At 43.0% G+C, this 23,916-nt stretch overlaps 1 protein-coding gene across 2 annotated transcripts in view; it reads right to left on the bottom strand.

Annotated features, from left to right (window-relative positions):
- The window catches only part of NOTCH3 (notch receptor 3), a 798,092-nt gene that overhangs the window by 358,056 nt on the left and 416,120 nt on the right, over positions 1-23,916 (bottom strand). For both annotated transcript variants that reach the window (XM_044084438.1, XM_044084439.1), the window contains one exon: positions 648-833. In XM_044084438.1, coding sequence (XP_043940373.1) covers positions 648-833 — 186 coding nt within the window. The remainder of the gene's footprint in view (positions 1-647; positions 834-23,916) is intronic.

The following is a 23,916-nucleotide window of genomic DNA, read 5'->3' as shown; positions in this document are numbered from 1 at the left end:
CATGCCTCACAGATTCAGCTGGGTCTTATTCATACCACTTCTCAAGAAACAATCTGTGGTCTCTACAAAGTTGAAGTAAGTTATCAAATTCTTTTCCAGAATTGAAAACTAACAGTTTCAACTAGAATGCAATACATACAGGGAATAAAAACATCAATAGCACCCACCCGACATTGTAATTTGAAGCTCACTTGTCAGATTAGGTCAAATCACATTCAGGAAATAATATTATTAACATCTGTAGCAGATTGAATGCATATCCCACAGGGGTGTCTGTGTGCCTGTTTCTGCATCTTTGTAGACTTAAGATGTCCTGGACAACTAGGTACTAGTCTCTCAATCTGCAACTTCATATTGTGTGACACAATCTCCAATTGAGACCTACAACCTTTATTTTACTAAACCCTGAAAAGAAAGCACTTGAATCTAATTAGTCTTAACAGTTAAAGTAAAATACTTTATCCACATATGCATACACAGTGTATACTGCAGTAATTAGTTTTACATTCTACAGAAGTAAAAGGTAGCACCTTGTAAGTATCCATCCATTCATATGCACAGTAACTGCTTTGATACCAGGGAAGGAAGGAAAGCATCATAAATTAAATTATTCTATCTTCACAAAAACATTTTTCCCCACATTTTACCTGGCATGCATATACAGGTGAACTCCCCAATGCGATCTAGGCAGGTGGCATCATTCTGGCATGGCATTGATAAACATTCATTGATGTCAGTCTCGCATCGAGGTCCCGTGTAACCTTTACCACACTGGCATTGGAATGATCCCATAGTGTTCAAGCACTTCCCAAAGTGCTCACAAGGGTTTGCACCTGCAAACAGAAATACTTAATTAAAACCGGTGCAAAATAAACAGGTAGAACTGCTAACACTATAACAGATTAAAATACATAGCCAGCATATACCATTAGTATCAGATGCTTACTGAATATGTGTAATTTGGCTTTGAGTACTCACATAGTACATCACACATTGGATAAAATGAATCAGCACTGATGACCTGAGAAGTCTTAAACTGCCTTACATATTACAGCAGCAAGGCTGCATCTTTTTGTGATGTCACAGCTCACATTAAAGTCAGTTTGTGATGTCACATCTAGGGAAGGTGCATGTTACAGATTATAAATAAACAGCACAGACAATGAAAGGTCATTTAACCTTCTACATAACCAATTAGTTAAGATAATATACTTTTAACAATGGGAGATGACAGAACATTTTTTTTTCTTATTAGCACACTGAGCTGTTCCAGTCTGTATCTATATCATCTATAAATACAAACAAGCCTATATAACTTTAACACACATTCGAAAGTTATGACTACAATCTTCTCAAAGCAGACATAAGCAGCTTCACAGCCACCGTTCCTTCAGCTGGAACTAGCACTAATGTCCAAACCTACATAATAAAACTATATGAGCACCTACATAGCTGTATGGACTCAGTAATACCTGACAGGACCAAATTATCTTCCTCAAGGAAGAGTAAACCTGTCTGGTGGACAGCAGCAATAAACAAACTCTATAATAAAAGGAAAAAATTGCTGTCCAGGATCAAGAAGGAGCAGGCGCTAAGCTGGAAGCAATCTCTCCTTTGTCTGAACAAGCAAATAAGGTCACTGATGAAATCCTCTAAGGCTAACCTCGAGTCCAAATTGGCCACATCCACTAAGGACAATCATAAGGCCTTCTTCACATATGTCCACAATCTCAAAGGTAACACCCAAATCTGCTCTGAACTGGTGGTCAATAACACCAAATACACAAATGCTATAGATACAGCCAACCTGCTGGCAGACAGGTTCAGTGAAAACTCACCCCCCCCCCGTCCCCCCATCAGTAAACCAGGATATCCCCAGCACCTGACCCCCCCTTCCTTCATCAAAAACACACACCAACTTCGAGAAAAATCTTTATGAAAAACATACATAAAACATTCTTAAAGAAACAATTAAAACCATTAAAAGCAATACTCAAATATGTATATATATATATATATATATATATATATATATATATATATGTATAGATATATATATATATATATATATATATATATATATTTCTTCTTCTTTTGGCTTTTCCCAGTTAGATGTCGCCACAGCGGATCATCTGTCCACTCATGATTGGCAGTGGAGTTTTACAGAGTCGAGTTGCCAGCCCGGCACCCAACCTTCCACAGAAGGCACACACATGCACACACTCACACCTAGGGCCAATTTGGAGTGTCCAGTCCATCTACTGCATGTCTTTGGGATATGGGAGGAAACCGGAGCACCCGGAGGAAACCCACGCGACCACAGGGAGGACATGCAGACTCCGCACAGAAGGCACCCCAGCCGAGAATTGAACCAGAGAACCTCTTGCTGTGAGGCGGCAACGCTAACTGCTGCACCACTGTGGTTTTTATATATATATATATATATATATATATATATATATATATATATATATATATATATATATATATATATATATATATATATACACATACCACAGTAAGCATATATACACATGCGTATGCATACATGTAAGAGAATTAAATACTATTTAATTCTCTTACATGTATGCATATGTATTTGAGTATTGCTTTTAATGATTTTGATTGTTTCTTTAAGAAATTTTTATGTATGTCTGTCACATGATTGACTGGCTGCAATCATGTGATATGTTTGACTCCTATTTAAAGCTGATTGTTTTGTCTAATTCTTTGTATTAGTATTGAAGAAGGGTATCAACCCGAAAACTTTGCTATTTTCATAAAGTTTTTTCTCGACGTTGGTGTGTGTTTTTGATCGAACCTTTATCAGTTTACAGCGGGTCTTCTGTTCTTTGCCCCTTCCTTCATCACCAGGAAGCAGGTCTTTAATGCCTTCTCAAAGGCAAAAAATACAGTCTCCATGGGACCCAATAACATCCCTGGCTGTATCCTACATGAACTCAGACATGAGTTCTCAGCTCCATTAGGCACCCTATTCAACCAATGCCTGAGCACTGGCTTTGTCCCAGCTGAATGGAGGACAGCCACTGTCATCCCTCTACACAAAGGTGGAGCATCCACTAACCCAGGCAATTATAGGCCCATCAGCCTAACTAGCCTGATCTGCAAGGCCATGGAACACATTATCATGGACATTATAAACTTGAACATTGGCAAACTCCAAATGCTTGACCCCACACAGTTTGGTTTTGTTAAAGGGAGATCATGCCTGTTAAACTTGGTTGACTTCTTCGAAACAGTTACCAAAGCCACGGATGAGGGGAAGAGGGTGCACACCACCTACCTTGACCTAGCCAAAGCCTTTGACATTATTTCCCACTCGGGCATAACAGATAAACTCTCCTAGCTAGGCATCAACTTGTATGTTACCAGACGGGTAGCTAATTGGCTCACTAACATAACACACTTAGTCAAAATAGGGGAAGCCACCTCTAGTAGTAGACCCATAATGAGCAGTGTACCCCAAGGATCAGTCTTGGGGCCTCTACTGTTTTGGATATGCTTTTTTGAGGTGCAAGCAAAACCCAGTGGTCTCTGGCTGACCAAGTCTGCAGATGACTGCAAGCTGGGCACTGTCTTAAATTCCCATAGTGATGTGAACATCCTCCAAGAGGGCCTTACCCAAACTAAAGACTGGTGCCAAAAGCATGGCCTCAAACTGAATGCCAAGAAATGCATCATTATCCCCTCTGGGAAAAGAGCATCCCCACTAATTATCACATTAATAACAATGTACTAAGCACACAATCAGTTGTGGGGGACTTGGGCACCCAGGTTGACAGCAACCTGACTTTTGACCACCACGTTGCCTCCGTTGTATGGAAGGCTTTCTACATGGCTTACCTCATAAATAAGGGTATTTGATCCAGGAACAAGGAGGTCATAACATCCCTGTACTTCTCCCTTATAATACCCATTATCGAGTGCAATGCCCCCTTAGGCATGTACCTTGCCAAGCACATGCAGCAGCTGGAGAGACCACAGAGGTTCCTTACCAGGAAAATCCAGGGTCGCAAACACCTATCTTAGACAGCTAGGCTAAAAGCCCTGTCCCTCTACTCAGTCTTGTACAGACTGCTCAGAGGTGACCTGTCTCTGGCATACAAGGCCATCTCAGACCCAGCATTGATGGAGTTCCTGCATATCCGTAAGTCAAACTCCACTCGCGCAACCCACATGCAAGGTCTTAACCTGGTTTGTGACATTAGCAGAATTTGTTGGTGGGACAGATTTGTGTCCAAAAGACATCCTCATCTGTGGAATAGGCTCCCTCTCCATGTCAAGCAGAGTAGCCCTCTAGCCCTCTTTAAGATGAACCTGGACGACTGAATGGGAAACAGAAAATACACCCCTGGGATCCCATCTGTGTCCCTGCTGGAAAGGTGAAACAGGTGCTGACTTTGAGGGAACATGGGCAAAATTCTTGGCTAGACTTATAAGGACCTCCAGGCATCCTTTCCATAATGCTAGAGCTGTACTATCTTCTTTTCGATGGTTCAAACTTTGGGTTATCAGATCCAGCCTCGGCACGTTTTAGAAGCTGTCAGTCCAGGGCTCTGACTCCTTCCCTACCCATAATTCCCTCTGCTTCACTTACAGTACCTGAGCTCATGGTTACACAGTATATACAATAACCAACATAACAGACTAGCACATAAAGAAATAAGAAATTATCATTAAAAAAGGAAACAACAATCAAAAGCTGTTCAAGTACAAGGTCCCAGGTGAGGCCTATGCATTCATCAGGAGCAGGATATGACAATATTAGGAGAGGGAAAGAGGGATGGATGTTGAACTGGAAGAAAAGAAGACAACATGGATCTAGCGTTACATTAAGTACATAACGTTTGTAACCAATGTTGTCTATTTTCATCCAACTCAACCTTTGGGACAGATTCCCAAGCTACCAATAATAACTGGGTGGCATCATGGAAGAATATTTCTTAGAATGGTGGAACCAAAGGATGTGCATGATCTGGACAGTGTATCTAGCTTGTAGTGAGATATAAACACGTACACGATTGACCAAGTTGCTGCAGCGTAAATGTCATCAATAGGAGCTCTACTCATACAGGCAGAAGATGTAGCTATAGCCCTTGCAGAATGTGCTTTTGGTTTCTTATGTAAAGATAGACCTAACTTCTAGTAAAATTGAAAGTTATGTACTCACCATAATGATAGATCCAGGTTGTCTGACTTTTGTCCTGTCCAACCTTTTCGAAGCTGTCAGTCCAGGGCTCTGACTCCTCCCTTACTAATAATTCCCTGCACTCCATTCCCTTCCCTCATATTGAGTTTACCCCTATAAGTACACAACTTTATTTAATACAGAAAATATTCTATATCTCATACTACCAGGAACCAATACAGAAGGTAAATGACAACAGCCAACAGGGATGTATACAGACAGGGTGTAAATCATATGCCATTCAGTCATCTCGAAAAGTACAATTGTGTACACTTACCATAAATGTAAATGTTCAAAGTGTATTTACTGTTGCAGTCATAACTGATGGGATTTTCTGCTGCTGAAGCCCTTGGCTGGCCTGATTACCACATAATTTTCTCCTCCTGAAGATAGTGGGACACCCTGACTGACGTCAAGATGTCTGGATATAAAGAAAGTTAGCCAGCATCATAACCTCAGTACTTTTTTGTCCCCAACAGATAAAAGCCCCCTAGTAGGTCCCAAAGATTAAAGGCCTAAGCTCAAAAACTCCAAGGTATGTACAGAGGAGAAACTGAACTGGAGAAGAGAATAACCACTTCAATCCTATGCAACAATAGGGAGGAGGGAGGGAAAGAATACTGCAACAATCGATACACTCAAACATCTACATTTACAGTAAGTGTATGCAATTGTACTAGGTTCTTCATGTTTCACTGTTAGAGTTATAACTGATGGGAAGACTCCCAAAGCTAAAAGGAGAGTGTATGGAAAGATTAAGGTGAGGAAAGGATGCCCTGCAAGATGACAATGGTAAACCCCACTCTGGACTTGGAAAAGGTTAAAAGATGATATTGTTTGGTGAAGGTATACACAAGAGGACCAAGTAGCAGCTTCCAAAATGTCCTTAGTGGCCACCCCTTTTAGAAAAGCAGTAGATACAGCAGTAGCCATAGTGATTTATGACCTCACAGGGTCTTTAAGCTTCTTTCCATTATGGCAGTAGCAAAACAGGATACAGTGGGAGATCCATTTGGAATTTTTTGTTTAGAAACACCTTCCCTTAGAGCGACAGACAAAGGACACAAAAGGCTGGTCAGACTTCCTGACATTCTTTGTTCTGTCCAAGCAGTAATGCAGTTGTCTAAGCACAAAGTATTGAGAATTCTTTCCCTCTTGTTTTGAGGGTTAGGATTCAAGGTAGGCAAGTGGATGGTTTGGTTTAAGAGATCTCTGTAACCAATTTAGGCATAATGGAATGGATGGTCCTAAGAGAGATTCTGTCTGGGTGGAAAGTGATGAAGGATTCCACACACATAAGGGTCTGAAGCTCTGAAACCCTTTTAGCTGAAGAATGGCTAGAAAGAAGGCTGTCTTCCAGGTGAGGAATTTAATATCTGTGGAGGCCACTGGCTCAAAAAGTGGGAGAGTGAGCTTCGTCAGAATGAAACTGGAGATCCCAAGGGGGAACAGGAGGTTTCCTTGGGAGTCTAATGTAGATAATGCCTCTCAGGAATAGTTTTATGAGAGGGCGGGAGAAGAAAGAGGCAGATTAGGGAGATAACTTGAAATTGCTGAAGCGTGGATTTTAACAGAGGAATAAGAAAGCCCTTTGACAAAGTCCAGATAAGTATGAAAGGATCAAAGATATCTGAGCTTGCAGAGGGCTCTGCCTCTTTTGTTGGCACCATAAAGTGAATCTCTTCCACTTAACAGAGTAAGGTTTTCTTGTGCTACGGCTTCTGGCTTCTTTTAGAATGTTGAGAACCAGTTTGTAAAGGAATGCCCCCCTCCAGGGAGTCAAGGTATCATCCAAGCTGTTGATTTAAGAGTGTTCAGGTTGGGGTGTATGATAGTGCCCTTTTTCTGTGTTAATAGGTTCACTCACTGGGGCAGCAATCATCTTAATTAGACTGAGCAATACAGGGTACCAATGCTCCCTTGTCCAATTTGGGGCTATCAGAATGAGCATTGGCCCTTCTTCCCTTATCTTCAACAGTGCCCTGGGGAGTAAAGGTACTGTGGGAAGGCATAGAGGAACAGGCCTGTCCAAGGGAAGGAGAATGCATCTATCTTATAGGCTGATCTTGTTTTGGTCCTTGAGCAAAACATTTTCAAGTGAGTGTTTTCTTTGGTGGCAAAAAGGTCTGTCTGTGGCACCCCTCATTCCTTGGTTATGTTGAGAAAAACTTCCTGATGCAGATGTCACTCATGAGGGTCTGATAAGCTCCTGCTCAGAAGATCTGCCAAATGACTGGTTTCTCCTGGTAGGTTCTGTGCCATGTGCTGTAGTCCTAGAGAGTTATCAGACTTCAAACGGGTCTGGAGAGAGGCCTGTGATACAAGTGCCAGCCACTGGAGGGGCTGCAAGAACATCTCACCTTCTCTGATAATAGATAGCCTAGGTGGACTGGTGGATAGTGAATGGCCATCGCCTGGTACCCTAAGTTTTGAACGCTATTCTGTTTTATGCCTAGAGAGGTCATCCTCAGCTCGACCGGTAGACAATATAGTACGTGAAGCCCCTAGTGATTCACTGAAGTGGTTAACTAAAATCTCAGCCCTATGCTTGATTGTTCTACTGTTAAAGTGAGCACAGAATCAACAGAATGTCATGTTCTGGGCCCAAACAAGTTACACAAAAGGAGTGAAAGTCCCAGTGTTGTATCTGCATGCCACACCGGTGACAGTTATTAACTTTCTGATGGCAAGAAAGAACTGAGGTTATGGCTCCCAATACCTTGGACCATCCTCCCTTTGAAATGCCCCCCCCCAACACACACACACACACACACACACACACACACACACACACACACACACACACACACACACACACACACACACACACACACACCCTAGACGCGAGGAATCCGTGGTTACTACTGCTGCTGGTGTTTCTGGATGAAAGAGATGTTATCCACCATACGACATGTTGTTTTTGCAGGTTTGTGTGATCTTTACCTTGGTATGTATAGGATGAACATTTTGGGAGCATTAAACTGCTAGGGTACACTGAAGTGCTCTCATGTGGTATCAAGCCATATGAACTATCAAGATCAAAGAAGCCATAAGTCTCAGAAGAGGGAGTATAAGCCTTGCTGTGGGAGATGGGTGATGAAAAAATTGTGTTGCCACTAGACAGAGTGAATAGATTCTGTGTTGTGTGAGCCAGACTATCTTCAAAGATGTGTTGGAAGTGGCATCTGATAAATTTTGCTTGTTGTGTACATTGTAGCTGGTACTTTTTGGGAGGTTTACTGTAATCCCTAAATTCAGTGACAGCTGGAGCACCAGATCCATATGGAGCTTGAGAACATTCTCTGAGACAGTAGTTAGGAGCCAATCTTCAAAATAAGGGAAAACTTGGATCCCAAGTAGTCACAGATGCGAGGCTACAACTGCCATTATCTTGGTGAACACCCTGGAGGTTGCGGTAAGACCAAATGTCAGGGCTCTGAATTGGTAATGAATGGCTCCCAGCCAGAAGCAAAGAAATCTCCTGGAGAACTTCTCTATTTTCACATGAAAGTAAGCATCCATGAGATCTAATGAGCACATCCATCCCTTAAAATGGACTGAACCTAAAATTTCGTCTGATTTACATATTGTTTGAGATGGCTTAGATCCAAAATTGGTTTAAGTTCCCAGTCTTTTTTGGCACTAAAAAGAAAGTACAGTTGTGTACACTTGCCATAATGTAGATGTTCAAGTGTATTCACTGTTGCAGTCATTACATTTGGGTAATCTGCTGGCAGGTTGCCCTCAGTCAGCCTGATTAACAAAGTCTTGGGTCCTGTGTCGGTTGCTGTCCCTTCTTCCATGATGTCAGGTCATCAGAGGTATAAAACATGCAGCTGACACCATTTTCATCAGTATTTCTTGCCCCAGATGTCAGGTGCCCCCCAAATGGGGAGTAATATATATAAATATATATATATATATATATATATATATATATATATATATATATATATATATATATATATATATAGCTACATGGAATTTAGAATACAAAAAATATACAGCCAAATAAAAGAAATACACCAAAAAGGCTTTTGAGCATAGTAAAAGAAAGAAGAGGTATAGTAAGTGAAAAATAGGGGGCTGGCAGATGGGTAACCAGGACTGCAACAGTGAATACACTCAAACATCTACATTGATGGTAACTGTACACAACTGTACTATGTTCTTCATGTTTCACTGCTGCAGTCATTACATTTGGGTAGAATCCCAAAGCTATGGTTGGGAGGATGGAATTATTCGGCATTAGGAGCAGCTATAAGGCCCTGCAGGACAGCAGTGACAAAGCCTGCTCTGGATTTAGAGAAGAGACGTAAATAGTAATGTTTGGTGAACGTATGAACTGAGCTCCAGGTAGCAGCTTCTAGAATGTCTCTGGTAGGAACCCCTCTGAGAAAAGCTACAGAAGTAGATGCAGTGCTGGTGGAATGGAATATGATCCCCTTGGGGAAAGGTTTACCATGGTGCATGTAGCAGAAACGAATACAATGGCTTATCCATTTTGAAATAGTTTGCTTTGAAATAGCCCTTCCATCTGCCCCTGCAGCAAAAGCCACCAGTAATTGTTCAGATTTTCTTAAAGATTTAGTCCTGTTTAAGTAGAATCTTAGTTGTCTGTGCACATTCAATGAATGCAGAATCCACTCGCCCTTGTTCTGTGGATTTGGGAAAAAGGTTGGCAGATGAATGGTCTGATTAAGAGTCACACTAGATACCACTTGAGGCATAAAGGATGGATTGGTCCTGAGAGCCACCATGTCCGGGTAAAAGATAATAAAAGGCTCCACTGCCATGAGAGCCTGTAGTTCTGAAATCCTTCTAGCTGAAGTGACTGCTAAAAGAAAAGATGTCTTCCAAGAGAGAAATTTTATGTCTGCACTAGCAGCTGGTTCAAAAGGAGGTAGGGTGAGTTTTTCCAACACAAAACTGAGGTCCCATGCAGGAGTTGGTGCTCTCCTGGCAGGTCTCAAATTCTTGGCCCCTCTGAGGTACTGCTTTAGCAGGGGATGAGAAAAGTGGGGAGGCTCTGTGTTGTAATGAGCTGAAATGACAGAGGCATGAATTTTTATGGAAGAAAGGATAGGTCCTTGTGAAGCATCTCAGTTAAATATTGCAGAATCTGAGGAATATTGGGCATTGCTGTGTTTATTCCTTGTGCCTGGTTCCAGGCACAGAATCTTTTCCATTTATCTGCATAAGATTTTCTAGTACTAGGCCTTCTAGCCTCCAAAATGACATCCATCACAGGTTTGCTGAGAGATGTAACTGGTGAAATTACCATGCTGCAACATTCAGAGTTTGGAGCTGAGTGTGCAGAATTTGATAGTTCTTCTGAGCAGTAGATAAGGTGTCTGAGGCAGTCTGAGGAAGGTGTGACATACTGCATAGGAGTGGGTACCAGTGTTGGCGAGGCCAGTCTGGAGCAATCAGAATCATTTTTGTTTTTTTTCCTGTCTGACGTTTAGTAAGATCTTGGAGAGCAGAGGCAGAGGGGGAAAGGCATAGACTGATAGGTTTTCCCAGCTGAAGGATAGAGCATCCACTTTCCAAGCTTTTTTGTGATGAATTCTTGTGCAGAATTTGTCCAACTGATAGTTTTGGGGTGAGGCAAAAAGATCTATCTCTGGGCTCCCTCATTTGCATGTCAACATGCTGAAGATTTGTGGATCCAGTTTCCATTTGTGTGGGTCCATAAGATTTCTGCTTAGTTCATCTGCCAGAGTATTTTGCTTTCCTGGCAGGAATTGAGCTTGTAGATGTATTTGGTAAGCCAAGGCCATGTTCCACAAAGCCATGGCGAGTCTTCAAACGGGGTAGGAGTGGGTACCCCCCTGCTTGTTTATGTACCACATGACTATGGTGTTGTCCGTCTTTGTCAGTAGTTGCCCTGGATGAAGATAGTCCTTGAAGGCTGTCAGAGCATTCTGTACAGCTAGCATCTCTTTCTGGTTGATATGTAGGTGCATTTGATTTGGGCTCCATTTGCCCTGAATGCATCTCCCTGCCAGATGCGCCCCCCAAGCATAATCTGATGCATCTGTAGTCAGGGCTTGAGTGGCAGGGGGTGGAATGAATGACAGTCCCTTGTTTTGGTGACAGACCTCTGCCCACCATAGGAACTCTTGCTGCAGGCAAGGAATGATAGGAATCATTGTTTCCAGGCTGTGACAATGTTGACTCCATAAGCTTTTTAGGTACCATTGAAGTTTCCTCATATGCAGTCTGGCATATGGAATTAGTAGAATGCAGGAAGCCATGAACCCCAAGGCCTGCATAATTTGGCTTGCAGATAGCTGGGTTTTTGTGGCCACTTGTTTGAAGTAAGTCATCAATTGAATTTGTTTTTATGGCATGAGGTAAGTCATCTGGGCAGTTGTATTCAAGCTTGCACCCAGGAAAGTAATTATTTGAGAGGGTACCAGTTGTGATTTATTTTCGTTTATGGTGTACCCTAGGCAAGTTAGACACCTTTTTACAAACGCCAGATGCTGTAGAAGCGTGTCCTTGTTTTCTGCCTGAATTAGGCAATCGTCCAGGTAAGGATAAATTTGAATGTTTCTTTGTCTGCAAAATGCAATTACTGGTGCCAGACACTTTGTGAAGACCCTGGGTGCAGTAGATAAGCCAAAGGGCAGTGCAGAGAACTGGTAGTGCAAATAGCCTGCTTTGAAGTGGAGGTATCTTCTGCAAGAATCCCTGATTGGGATATGCAGGTAAGCCTCTTTTAAGTCTAGAGTTACCAACCAGGCATCCTTACCTAGCATAGGCAGTAACTGTTGTAGAGTCAGCATCTTGAATTCTGGAATGTCCAGAAATGTATTTAGAATGGATAAATCCAGAATTGGACACCATGATTTGTCTTTTCTGGGTACCAGGAAAAGTCTTGAATAAAAACCTTGTCCCTTTTCTGGTACTGGTTGAATAGCCCCCATATTCATGAGGGACATAACTTGTTTTTGGGCCTCTGCCCACTGATTTGGAGGCAAATCTGGCCATCCGTTTGGGATTGGCAACGTGTGGAAATGAAATCTGTATTCCTGGGATACTATATTTAAAACCCACTTGTCCTGGTTAATTAGATGCCAATTTCGTGCATGAAGTGACAGTTTTCCCCCCAAAGGGGCTGCCAAAAGATAAGTGCTTGGAGATGGCAGGGGAAAGTCATTGAGACTGTTTACTGTAGGGAGGTGCCTTGTTACTTCCAGATTTGGAGGTGGAGGCACCCCATTGTTTTGTTCTGTAAGTTCCTTGTGACTGAAACCTGGAGCCTTTGGAGTGTCTGGGTTTGATCTGAGCGGCTCTGTTGGGTACTGGAAAGGACCAATTATTAGTAGGCCAGTACCTACTGAACCTGGGTGGCTGCACTTGTAGGAAATCTTTTACAGTTTGCATAGATTTAGCTTTATCTTCCATCTCTTTCAAAACGTCTTCTGCCTTATTACCAAACAGACTGTCCTGTTGTAAAAGAGCATCCAACAATTTTGCTTTAACATGATCAAGCATATTTTGCTCCTTGAGCCAAGCATGCCTTCTTATCTCAGATCCAGTTACAGCGGCCCTGCAAGGGGCCTCCAAGGAATCAAAACCACATTGCAAAGTATGCTTTCCAACTTGTTAAGCTGAATGCAATAAATCCTGTAACTCTTTATTTTCCACACAGTCAGAAATCAACATCATTTTCTGTTTAAGTAGGCCCATGACATGCTGCTGATATTTAAGCATATGACATTGACAGTTTAAAGCCCTAATTGACAAGGTTGCAGACATGTAAACCTTCTTACACCATCTATCCAGCGCCCTGGAGTCTCTATCAGAATGGGTAGGATTTTTAGCAGTAGAGGCCTTAACGCCCTTGGGACCCTGAGAAATGGTTTCAGGATCAGCAGTAGGGTTTTTAAAAAAGAATTTGTGGTAGTCAGGAACCCTGTAATATCTGTCTGGCTTACTAGGAGCAGAGAATCAGGAGCCATGATGGATTCTGAGAAAACATCATCAACAATGTCTAGAACAGGAGGTATAGCCAAAGGTCTATGCTGAGGAAGAAGAAGGAAATCCCTAAGCCTCTTTTTAGATTCTGAAAAATCCTGACTCTCCCAGTGAAAATGTTCCCTTAAGGTATGCAAAGTTTCTCCAAAAGAAAAATCCTCAGGAGGAGAAGCAGAAGGGATGGATTCTTCTGCATCAGTGTCCTCATAAGGTGGAATAGATAATTCCTGATCAGAAGAGGAATCAGAAGAAATAGAAACCTGATCTGATGATTCATAATCAGTGCCTTGCCTAGGCCTCTTAGCAGGAGGGGGATGGAAACCCCTGATCAAGGTAATTAAATCCTCAGCCATTTTGATCATTTGTTTTTTAGGCATAGGGGCCTGTGCACGTGGCCCAAGCATTGGGTTTTTTAGACACAGAAGTTGATTTTGGCCTAGGTTTTGAAGATGGCGTCGGTTTAATATACAAATCTTTAGGCCTGAAAACACCCTCAGAAGCCAGTGCCTGCTCAGCGGCTCTGGACCCATCTAAGGTAGAGACATCCGCAGGTTCAATACTTAAAGTGTCTCGCAGCATACCAGACTCCGAATGGGTCTCAGTAGGGGCCTGCGAATCAAAAGTAGCGGACATCAGAGGCTGCAAAAGCACCTCACTGAGTACCGGCGACTGGCTTAGGAGAAGCTTCGTCGTCAGTTTTGGACCTCGACGGTCTGTCTCTTTTTCTTTGTGTTTTTTGTGTATTCCAGTAGTCAGATTGCTAACCAATGACATTTCTGGATAGTTAAATCTTGAGTCAAAATATTTAGATGCAAAAATATACCGATGCTTAATAGTGCGTTGATTAAATTTAGCACAAAACCGACAGCAAGGCATGTTGTGGTCAGGGCCTAGGCAAGGAATACAGTACAAATGAAAATCCATATGAGGTATTTGCTTCCCACAAGTAATACAATTATTAACTTTTACTGACATCGGTAAGGAGCAAGAAAAGGTTTCCCCAACGGGGTACTTAGCTTTAGGTTGAAAACTTCGGTTTTGAAACTCGAAAACGAAAATTTCAAGAGTCGGCCGACCGGCACTTGCGAACTGCTTCTGCTTCGGGCACCGCGCGGCAAGAAAGACCGATGAAAATGGCATCAGCTGTATGTTTTATACCCCTGATGACCTGAAGTCATGGAAGAAGGGACAGCAACCGACGCAGGACCCAAGACTTTGTTAATCAGGCCGAGTGAGGGCATCCTGCCAGCAGATTAGCCAAATGTAATGACTACAACAGTGAAACACGAAGAACATCCTTGAATAGACGCCAGACTCTAACTGGTCTGAAGGGACCAGCTGGATGACACTTTTTCTAGCAATCTGGATATCAATAGTGCTGCTGTTTCCCACTGACTGGGTGCACCATCAGGGATCTTCCTCTTGTTCTGAGGTGGAAAGAAAAAAGGAATACAATAGCTGTTATCTTTAACACCCAAGAATCCATTACTATGTTTTGCCAAGCTTGCAGATGTAGAGATAAGTATCCCCCGACTACCTCCAGAGCTTATCAGTCGGGCAACCCTTCAGGGATGCTGAAAGGACTTATCGGAAAAGGTACCTCATTATGAGGTACACCTCTGCCCCTAAGGCGACATCCATTAGAGTTACCTGCTCCTTTGCCATAAGAAGGCCTAACCCCAGGAGAATCATGGTAAGATCTCTGTGACTTTCTAAACCACATCGTTTTCCTCAACTTCCAATTTCTGGAAATGGATCACTGAGGTGCAGAAAAGTGGATGCTGACTGCAGAGAGAGTCTTACTAACCTGAGGCTCCTGGTTAACGTGTCCTTGACTTTGGGTCCACAAAGTGTTAAACTACCATAGGGAGCATTAACACAAGGCACCTTGAAACTTTCCACAAAGTCACAAAGACACATTCAAGCATGGCAGTGTACAGCAATACTGGTACCTACTGCCCTGGCAGTGCCTTTGGCTGTATTAGATAACAAGCACATGGCAATATTAGAAATCGACTGAATGGTAGTCAGCTGGGAGTCCACAGTATTTTGGATATCCACAGGCAAATTACCCAAAACTGACTTAAAGGGCTCCTTAATTAGATCTGTCTGAAACCTCACTGCATGGGCCAAGTTGTTCAGCGACCTAATGGCAAAGATTGCTGAGAAACATGTCCATCGTCCCTGATTCCTATTAGGGGATGAACAGAGGTTCTGAAGAAATCTTCTGTATACACACACACACACACACACACACACACACACACACACACACACACACACACACACACACACACACACACACACACACACACACACACACACACACACACACACACACACACACACACACACTCTCACAGACTTTCCCCTGAGATTAGAACCCCTACCTATCTAGTAGTATATACTGTAGCACTGAGTACTTACCACCTTATTTTATTTTATATAGACAAAGCACTTAACCAAGTTTTTTATTAAGCTTTATATATTTTTCACATTTGCTATGTTTCCTCACTGTGATTACATTAATAGCTCCTCAATACAGTTATTGGATGAACAGGGGAGCTTTCTAATGAAAGTTCTTTCTTTATGGCTGTTGCTACCACCACTGCATCTACTAGAGGTCCTTTGCTCCAATGTTTCCTGTGTTTAGTGGCTTGTAAAAGTCTGTCTGTTTTTTGGGATAGGTTCCACTATGTCAGGATCCTTCCATGCCTCTTTCATGAGATCGATGAGAGGGCCAATGGGTTGTACCACACAGAACCCAACAACACAGACTCAGAAGGATCTTAGGTGGACCATCCCCTCCTTTGCTTCATCAATTCCAGGATTTCATCAAAGGTGACATCTTCAGAGGAGGATCTGGGGGAGCCTTCACCTTCATCCAAATCCGTGTCTTCTATGACAGACTCTGGAGTTGAATCTATGTGCTTCCGTTTGCAACTCTGTTTCCAATGAATCAGCTCTGGTGGGGAATCACAGGGTCTGGAGTTACAATGGGAGCTGATGAGGCAGCGGTCTTGGTCAGCATGTGGTTCCAACTGAACCTGTCTGATGGAATGATGTGAAGCAGCAGCAGCAGAATCTTGCTAGGGTTTTGGGTGGTACTGATCTAGCTGAAGGGGTCTTCTCTTATGAAAAGCCTCAAAGGCCAAAGCTGCAGTTGGCTCCAAGAACCTGCTCCCACCCAAGTAAGAAACAGATTTTTCAGCTCCAATGTGCCTTGACCCTGAAGCTCACCTCAAATCCGAACTATTAAGTGCTGACGGTCTGAGAGGGAAGAAAAGTTTCAAAACCATCTGTGTCGACCAGTCCCCTTTGCTTCTCAGTGCCAACACATCAGCACAGAGTCATTTCTCAAGTCAATGACCTCAGAGTTAAAAGAGATGTAGTCAGGGTCAAAGTGATCAAGACTATCCACGCCGATGGAGATGCCTCTGTAAAAGCCAGAACCAAGGGAACTAGTGTCAAGATGGGGCGAACTGGTGTATTCATGGGGGTGGCACCCATAGAATCCCTAGCTGCATCATCCTATCAACGTCTTTTTCTACAAAGCTCCTACATGACTGAGTGGATGATGCCCCCAAAGGTGGGTGCTAATAGCTGTTTTCCTACAGGATCGAGGAGGACAGTCTTGGGCTGATTGGCTCCACTGAGAACCAGGCCTAGGAGAGACTGATCAGTCCCGAGAGACTCCTGGATCCGATGACTGTGCTGCTTTAGGCTCAGGATTAACTAAAACTGTCAGATCTGGTGACCTTTTTCAGGTTAACATCTATTTTTTCCACAGACTTCCTTTTTCCTTTGTCAGATTTAAAGGGAATCTTTCTCCTTGCCCTTATCCTTTGATTTAACGTTGTCAGTTTTCTTTTCAAGAGATACAGACAAAGATCCAGCTGATGAAGGTGCCCCTGTCTGAACAGGGAGTAATCTCTTACCTATTAGCTTTTCTCTTCCTGCTTGCAAAGCCCTTGAACTAAAGACTTTACAAGACTGTTAATCTTCATCTAAATAGGCTGCACCCAAATAATAAATAGAATTAAGGTGTGCATCTTGCAGGGGAAACTTGTGCCCACACTGCATTTTCTGAAGCTTTGAGGTTCTGCCATTGCCCTACAGACAACTACAATTCCCAAAAAAGAAGTTACATCTTACCATAATGTTCCATCTGTGTTGTTGATCTTCACTAATTCTCAGAACTGACTCAGCTGTTTATTCCAGCTTGCACCTTCCAAACTCTCGAGCTAGGCTTTTACTGATAATGCTCCTCTCAAAATTACCTCAGATCGAGTTTGCCTAAATCAGTGGCAGACAAATAACAATTAGGAAGAAAAGGCCAGATATGCATCAACAATATGAAGCCAGTCCTGAGAAAGTTCGATCCACTAAGAGTCTTAGGCTGGGGGACGGAGGGAGGGGATGTCAAAGATTAGTGAAGATCGATAACACTGATGGAACATTATGGTAAGACATAACTTCTTTATCTGATGCCATCAATCTTTATGTAATCCTTGACTGTGGGACAGAATCCCCAGCTACCTAAATCTTGGGAGGTCTCATGGAATAATATTCCTGAACATCATCTAACCGAATGATGCCTGTCCCCTAGAGACCTGGCCTAACTTGTAATGAGTGATAAAAGTAAGAGGAGAAGCCCAAGTGGCTGCTGCACAAATGCCATCTAAAGAGGCTCTGACATAAAAAACTGCAGAAGTCGTCACAGCTCTAGTTAAATTGGCCTTAACTGGGCATGAAGGATAGAGCAGTTTCGATTGACATGTAAATGTAATACCGTTTCTAAGCCATTTCACCAAGGTAACCTTTGAAACGGGATTACCTAAAGAAAGAGAGGAAAATGAAACAAATAATTGATCAGATTTTCTGAAGTGTTTTGTTCTGTGAAGATAAAAACGTAACTGTCTATGGACATCTAATAAGTGAAGGGAATACTCCCCTTTGTTGGAAAAATTGGGGAAAAAGACCAGTAGCTGAAATGTCTGATTGATATTAGATTCTGAGACTACTTTCGGTAAAAAGGATGGATCAGTCCTTAGGGAGATCCTGTCTTTGTGAAATATTATGTAGGGTGGTTTACAGAACAAAGCCTGGAGTTTAGATATTCTTCTGGCGGATGTGATAGCCACTAAAAATAGAGTTTTCCAAGTCAGAAACTTTAAGTCACAAGTAGCTGATGGTTCAAAGGGAGTCAAAGTAAGGGACTGAAGAACTGGTGTTAGATCCCACAGAGGAATGGGTTCTTTAAAAGGAGGTCTTAATATTAGGGCTCCCTTTAAAAAGGCTTTACAAAGTTTGTTCGACATAAGGGATGACCCATTAAAACCCATATGGAAGTTAGACATTGCTGCTAGATGGACCTTATTTGTTAAGGAAGAGGAATTAGACTGATAGAGGTTAGCTAAAAATTGAAAACCTTATGAAACGGTGTCATATAAGGGTCAAGTTTGTTCATAAGGGCCCAACTTGCAAACTTTTCCCATTTACTTTGATAACATAACAGTTTCCTAGTTGAAGGCTTGTGATTGGCCACTATGACTTGATGGGCAGGACAGGAAAGGGAAGGATGCTTGGCAATCATGGGAATTGGAGAAGCCATGCTGTGAGCTTGAAATGATAGAGGCTCAGATGAACCATGCCCCCCCAGATGGGGTAGCAGGTTTGGAGCTGGGTCTAGTATCCATGGTTTCTGAAGAAGATGAGGCTAAAGGAAAAGGAAACCAAACTTGTCACGGCCAAAGGGGGCAATGAGGATTATTGAGTTCTACAACCCCTGGGCTTTCTTTAGAAACTGTGAAATCAAGGGAGTCAGGGGAAAGTCATAGAGAAGACCGGGGGGCTAATTGTGGAGAAAAGTGTCTCTGGGTGACTCCTCTGAGAGGGGGGATTATGGAGAAGTAACTGCTGCATTTGTTGTTCAGAGGGGACGAAAAAGATGACAGCACGTTTGGCCCCAGTGACAAAATATCTGTTTTGCCACCACAGGATTGAGTGACCACTTGTGAGGCATGAGAATGGTTCTGTTCAGCTTGTCTGCTATCATGATGGTGCTCCCCAGAATGTGCATTGCTGTGAGAAAGCGGTTGGAAGGAATTGCCCACTGCCAAACTCTGAGGGCTTCTTGACACAATGGGTAAGATTTGGTTCTCCCTTGCTTGTGAATATACCAAACTAGTGACATATTTTCAGTTTGAATTGCTACTGTTCCTACAGGAAGGGCATTGCTGAATGCTTGCAACGTTAATAGCACTGCCCTCATTTCCAGAACACAGATATGCAACTTGGCCTCCAGTTGGGACCACGTGCCTTGGACTGTCTTTCCCAGATAATGCCCCCCCCCCCCCCCCCAATCTGGGAAGCATCCGTGATTACTATGGCTTGGGGTTGCGGAAGAATGAACGGTCGACCCAAGAGAATCTAGCTGGAATGGAGCCACCATGAAAGATCCTGTTTGTAGTGACTGGTAATTGTGATTAGGTATTATACTGGTTGATGTATCACAGACTACTGGGAGGCCAGTAACCACTGTAAGACTCGCATGTGAAATCTTGCTAAGAGAACAAGAGTGATTGAAGCTGCCATCAAGCCCAGTGCTTGCAGGACTAATCTGGCTGGAACCTTTTCGCTTTGGATAATCTGTCTGACCTGAGATCTGATCCTTTGTAACCTTTTTAGTGGAAGCGAAGAAATTCCTGTAACAGTGTCCAACTGAGCCCCAATGAATTCTAATTGTTGAGAAGGCTGTAAATTTGACTTTTCGTAACTTATTGTGATGCCTAGAGATGTCCAGAGATACAGAGTGTAAGCTCTTGCGTGTTCTAACTGACACTTGGTGGTAGTGGTGAGAAGCCAGTCATCAAGATATGGAAAAAACTCAAAATCCTTGCAGACTGAGATGAACTGGAGCCACTGACATGCATTTGGTGAACACCCTGGGGCTGAGATGAGTCCAAAGGGCAGTATTCTGAATTGTTAATGACTGGCTCCCAGCTGGAAGTGCAGGAATCTCCTGGAGTGTTTGTCCGTTTTTATGAGGTAATACACGTCGTGGAGGTCTACAGAGCACATCTAATTGTCTTTTTCCAAGAATGAAAGTATCAACTGTACCAAGACCATTTGGAACTCGGTTTGCTGAACGCCCTTGTTGAACTGGCTGAGATCCAAAATGGTTCGGTCTCCAGTCAGCTGTTTAATGGGGCACTAAAAAGAATCTGGAGTAAAACTCAAATCCTATTTGGTCTGGTGGGACTTTCTGGATGACTCTTTTATCGAGCAGTTTTTGAATTTCTTTGACTGCTGCTTCCCTGTGACTGGGTGGAACATCCGGGAGTCTTTTTTGGGTTTCTGGATGTACGAATAGTGGGATTTTGTAACCACTGGATATTACTCCCTGCACTCATTTGTCTGAAGTTATTTGTTGACAGGCAGGCTGGTGCAAGGATAGTCATCCCCCGACTGCCTTCTGAGGAGGGCAATCAGGCCTCCCTTCAAGGATGCTGGAAGGAAACACCAGAGAAAGAATCTCTGGAACACTGGTTCTGCGGGCCACTTTTGCCTCTGGGGCAGCGTCTTCCATTACTTCCCCCCTCTGCCCAGGGAAAGTCTTTGCCACGTGAATCCTGGAAAGGCCCTTGGGATTTTTTAAACCATAATCTCCCACTTCTCTGGTTCCTACAGTTAGGCCTCTGAGGAGTGGAGAAACATACGTCTATGGCAGAAAGAGTCTTCCCATCTTTTTCACATCTGGCAAGAGCATCTTTAACTTTAGGGCCAAAAAGGGATGATCCGTCAAACGGAGCATTGACGAATGACCCTTTAAATGACTACGCAACATCACACAAGCGCATCCAGGAATGCCTTCTAATGGCTATACCTGAACCCACTGCTACTGTCGTCCCTTCAGCTGCATGGGCAATCAGCCTCATGGATTAGTTAGAAACCACTTCAAGGGTTGGTAGCTGCGAGGCAAATTTGTCCCATACTGCTTCTGAGTGGGTATCCGAGAGCTCTTTGGTCAGATCCCTCTGCAATGTCGTGAAATGTGCCATGTAATTCAGGGACCTGACAGCAAAGGTCAATGAAGCATAAATCTGCTTCCCAAACCTATCCATAGTCCTAGACTCCTTGTTAGGAGGATGGATAGTCGGACTTTCCTCAGCAAGTTCTTTCTTTGTGGCTGCCACTACCACCATAGCGTCAACGGGTATGCCTTTTGACCAGTGTTGTTTGTCTTTACAGGCTGAAAGGATCTGATCAGGTCTCTTGGAGATTGGTTCAATGGAGTCAGGCATCTTTCATGCCCACTGAGCGATCAGTTTGATGAGATCATTAGCGGGTGGAGCGATCCAAGAAGCCGAGGGTTGGGCACGAAAAGCCTCCAGGTATACCGACTCCTCGGAAGAAGGCTGGAGGGAAGACCAGACACCTCTTTGTTCTAGGATTTCCAGGATGTCCCTGAAGGAAACATCATTGGGGGGGTAACCTGGGGGAACCTTCCACTTCATCAAAGTCGGTTATCTTCTCCTCCGGGGAGTCTAATTGCTTCCTCTTGCACTTTCTCTTTGCAGGTACTTGTTCTGTGTTCCGGGGAAGTATCTGAAGAGGAAAACACCAAGGTGGATCTTTCCTGGGGCTTTTCTGCCCTCTGTCCAGGGGATGAGACCGATGGGAGCTCTGGATGAGGGGAAGTTGAGATCTGTCCCAAAAGGAATGGCAGAGACTGTGAGTCCCCAATGGACAAGGCCTTCTCCATGATTCGGAAGGCTGGCCCACCTGCAGAGGAATGGGAGCCCGGAACCAAAATAGACTCCTTAAGCACCAAGGGTTATGGAAGGCTCTGAAGTTAAAGAAGTTGACTCATGCACCTCAGAGCTGACCATGGAGTCTCAATCCCTGAAGGCCTTTGGTGCTAAAGGGCCGGGGGAACTCAAGGCAGCAATCGGTACCAGAGAAGAAGCTGCTACCAGAACCGAGACAGTCGACGCCAGGAGTGTCAGAACCGAGGGCTCCAATGTCTCAATAAGAGTTGGAGGATGAACAGTTAGAGTTGTAGTAGGGCTGGTTCCAGTGCCAGCTTGGTTAGGAACTGAAGACAACCCCTTCACCGTGAGGGGCTGATCCATCATTCTCACGATGTTGGCCTCGGAGAGACTCTTAGTGGACCAAACTGATGCAGTTGATAGAGACCTAGGGGGTCTGACATCAATGAAGGGAGCTCTATCCTCAAAAGGATAAATAGACAGAGAGTACCTAGATCTCGGTACTGAGATTAATTGCAGTTGTTCTGGTACTGGATTGTCTGTCGGTGCTGAGGAAACCAATGTCAGCTCCAGAGTTTTTATTGGTGTCGAGTCATGTACTATTTTTGATGCTGTTGAGCTTATCGACATCGAAGAGTGCTTTGATGCCTTCTTAGAAGGTTCCAAAATGCTAGAAACTGAAGAAGGACATTTCCTAGAGGAAGGAGAAGATGATGATGATGAACTGGCTTCTGTTTCTGACCCAGAAATGGCATCTTCAAAGTCGCTCTTCAAAAGGTCTTTTAGAATGAGCTTGTTCTTACTCTCTGCAATAGTCCTAGTACAGAAACCATGCCAAATGGAGCAACTCTCTTGCAAATGAACATTGCCTAGACAGTAAACACACAAAGTATGTCCATCCAAATTGGGCATTTTGCCCTGACATTTAAGACATGTCTTAAAACCTGAGGTACCTTTAGAAGATTCAGCTGGAGACTCAGCCTTTTCCACCATAATGAGCAGAAGTTCTAAATAGTCACTCACACATACACACAGAGATAACAGGAAATAAAGCTATACGTATGTATATATATATATATATATATATATATATATATATATATATACACACAGAGAAAAAAATTGAGAAAATACCAACTATGGTAAAGTAGGATACGTTAAAAGGTAAAAAGGAAGTATCAACAATGGTACTTTGAAAAGACTACCAACAATAGAGAGGAAAGCGAAAAGAGAGGCACTCACAGGTAGAAATCAACTAACGAGAGAATATGGTAAAAAAGAGATTAACTAGAAGAGAGAAAGATGTTATCAAGAGAAAAATTAAGGAAAAAACTTACTTAAATCTTAAGCCAAGGCTCGAGACTGATTGAACGCGTCTGACTCATGAAGTGGCAAACAAGATCTGAGGTAATTTTGAGAGAAGCATTATGGGTAAAAGCTTAGCTCAATAGTTTGGAAGGCGCAAGCTGAAATAAACAGCCAAGTTTGTTTCAAGGCTCAGAATCTAGCCCACAGTTAAGGATTACGTGAAGACTGACAACATCAGATCACTGGTTATAACTTGATAAGCACAGCAAAAAACACACAGAAACTCTTTTTGCTACATATATAGGAACCACAACATTACTATTAGCACACCAAAAACTACTAATTCTATAAGACTAGCAATATCTATTTATTTATTTATTTAAACATTTGTTGACCAGGAAAATCCGACAAGGACAGAGTCTGTTTTCAGTGGAGGCCCATGGAGAAGTGCTCCAGATGCAATGCTACTAATAATTTACTATAACACCTGTAAAAAACATGTGACCTATGTCTAATGCTAACTTACTAAGCTATTAAAAGGGTTCCTATCTCATAGTCGAACCTTTACAAGTTCGAACCACATATGATCGAGACCATATGTTCGAATTTGTAAAAGTTTGAGTATTTGAATGGAAA

Source organism: Protopterus annectens, chromosome 9.part0 (genome assembly GCF_019279795.1).
Source record: "Protopterus annectens isolate FY-2018-M chromosome 9.part0, PAN1.0, whole genome shotgun sequence".
In the NCBI taxonomy this organism is placed as follows: domain Eukaryota; kingdom Metazoa; phylum Chordata; order Ceratodontiformes; family Protopteridae; genus Protopterus; species Protopterus annectens.
Note: the sequence above shows the minus strand (reverse complement) of the source record. Positions and strands in the feature narration are given on the sequence as shown.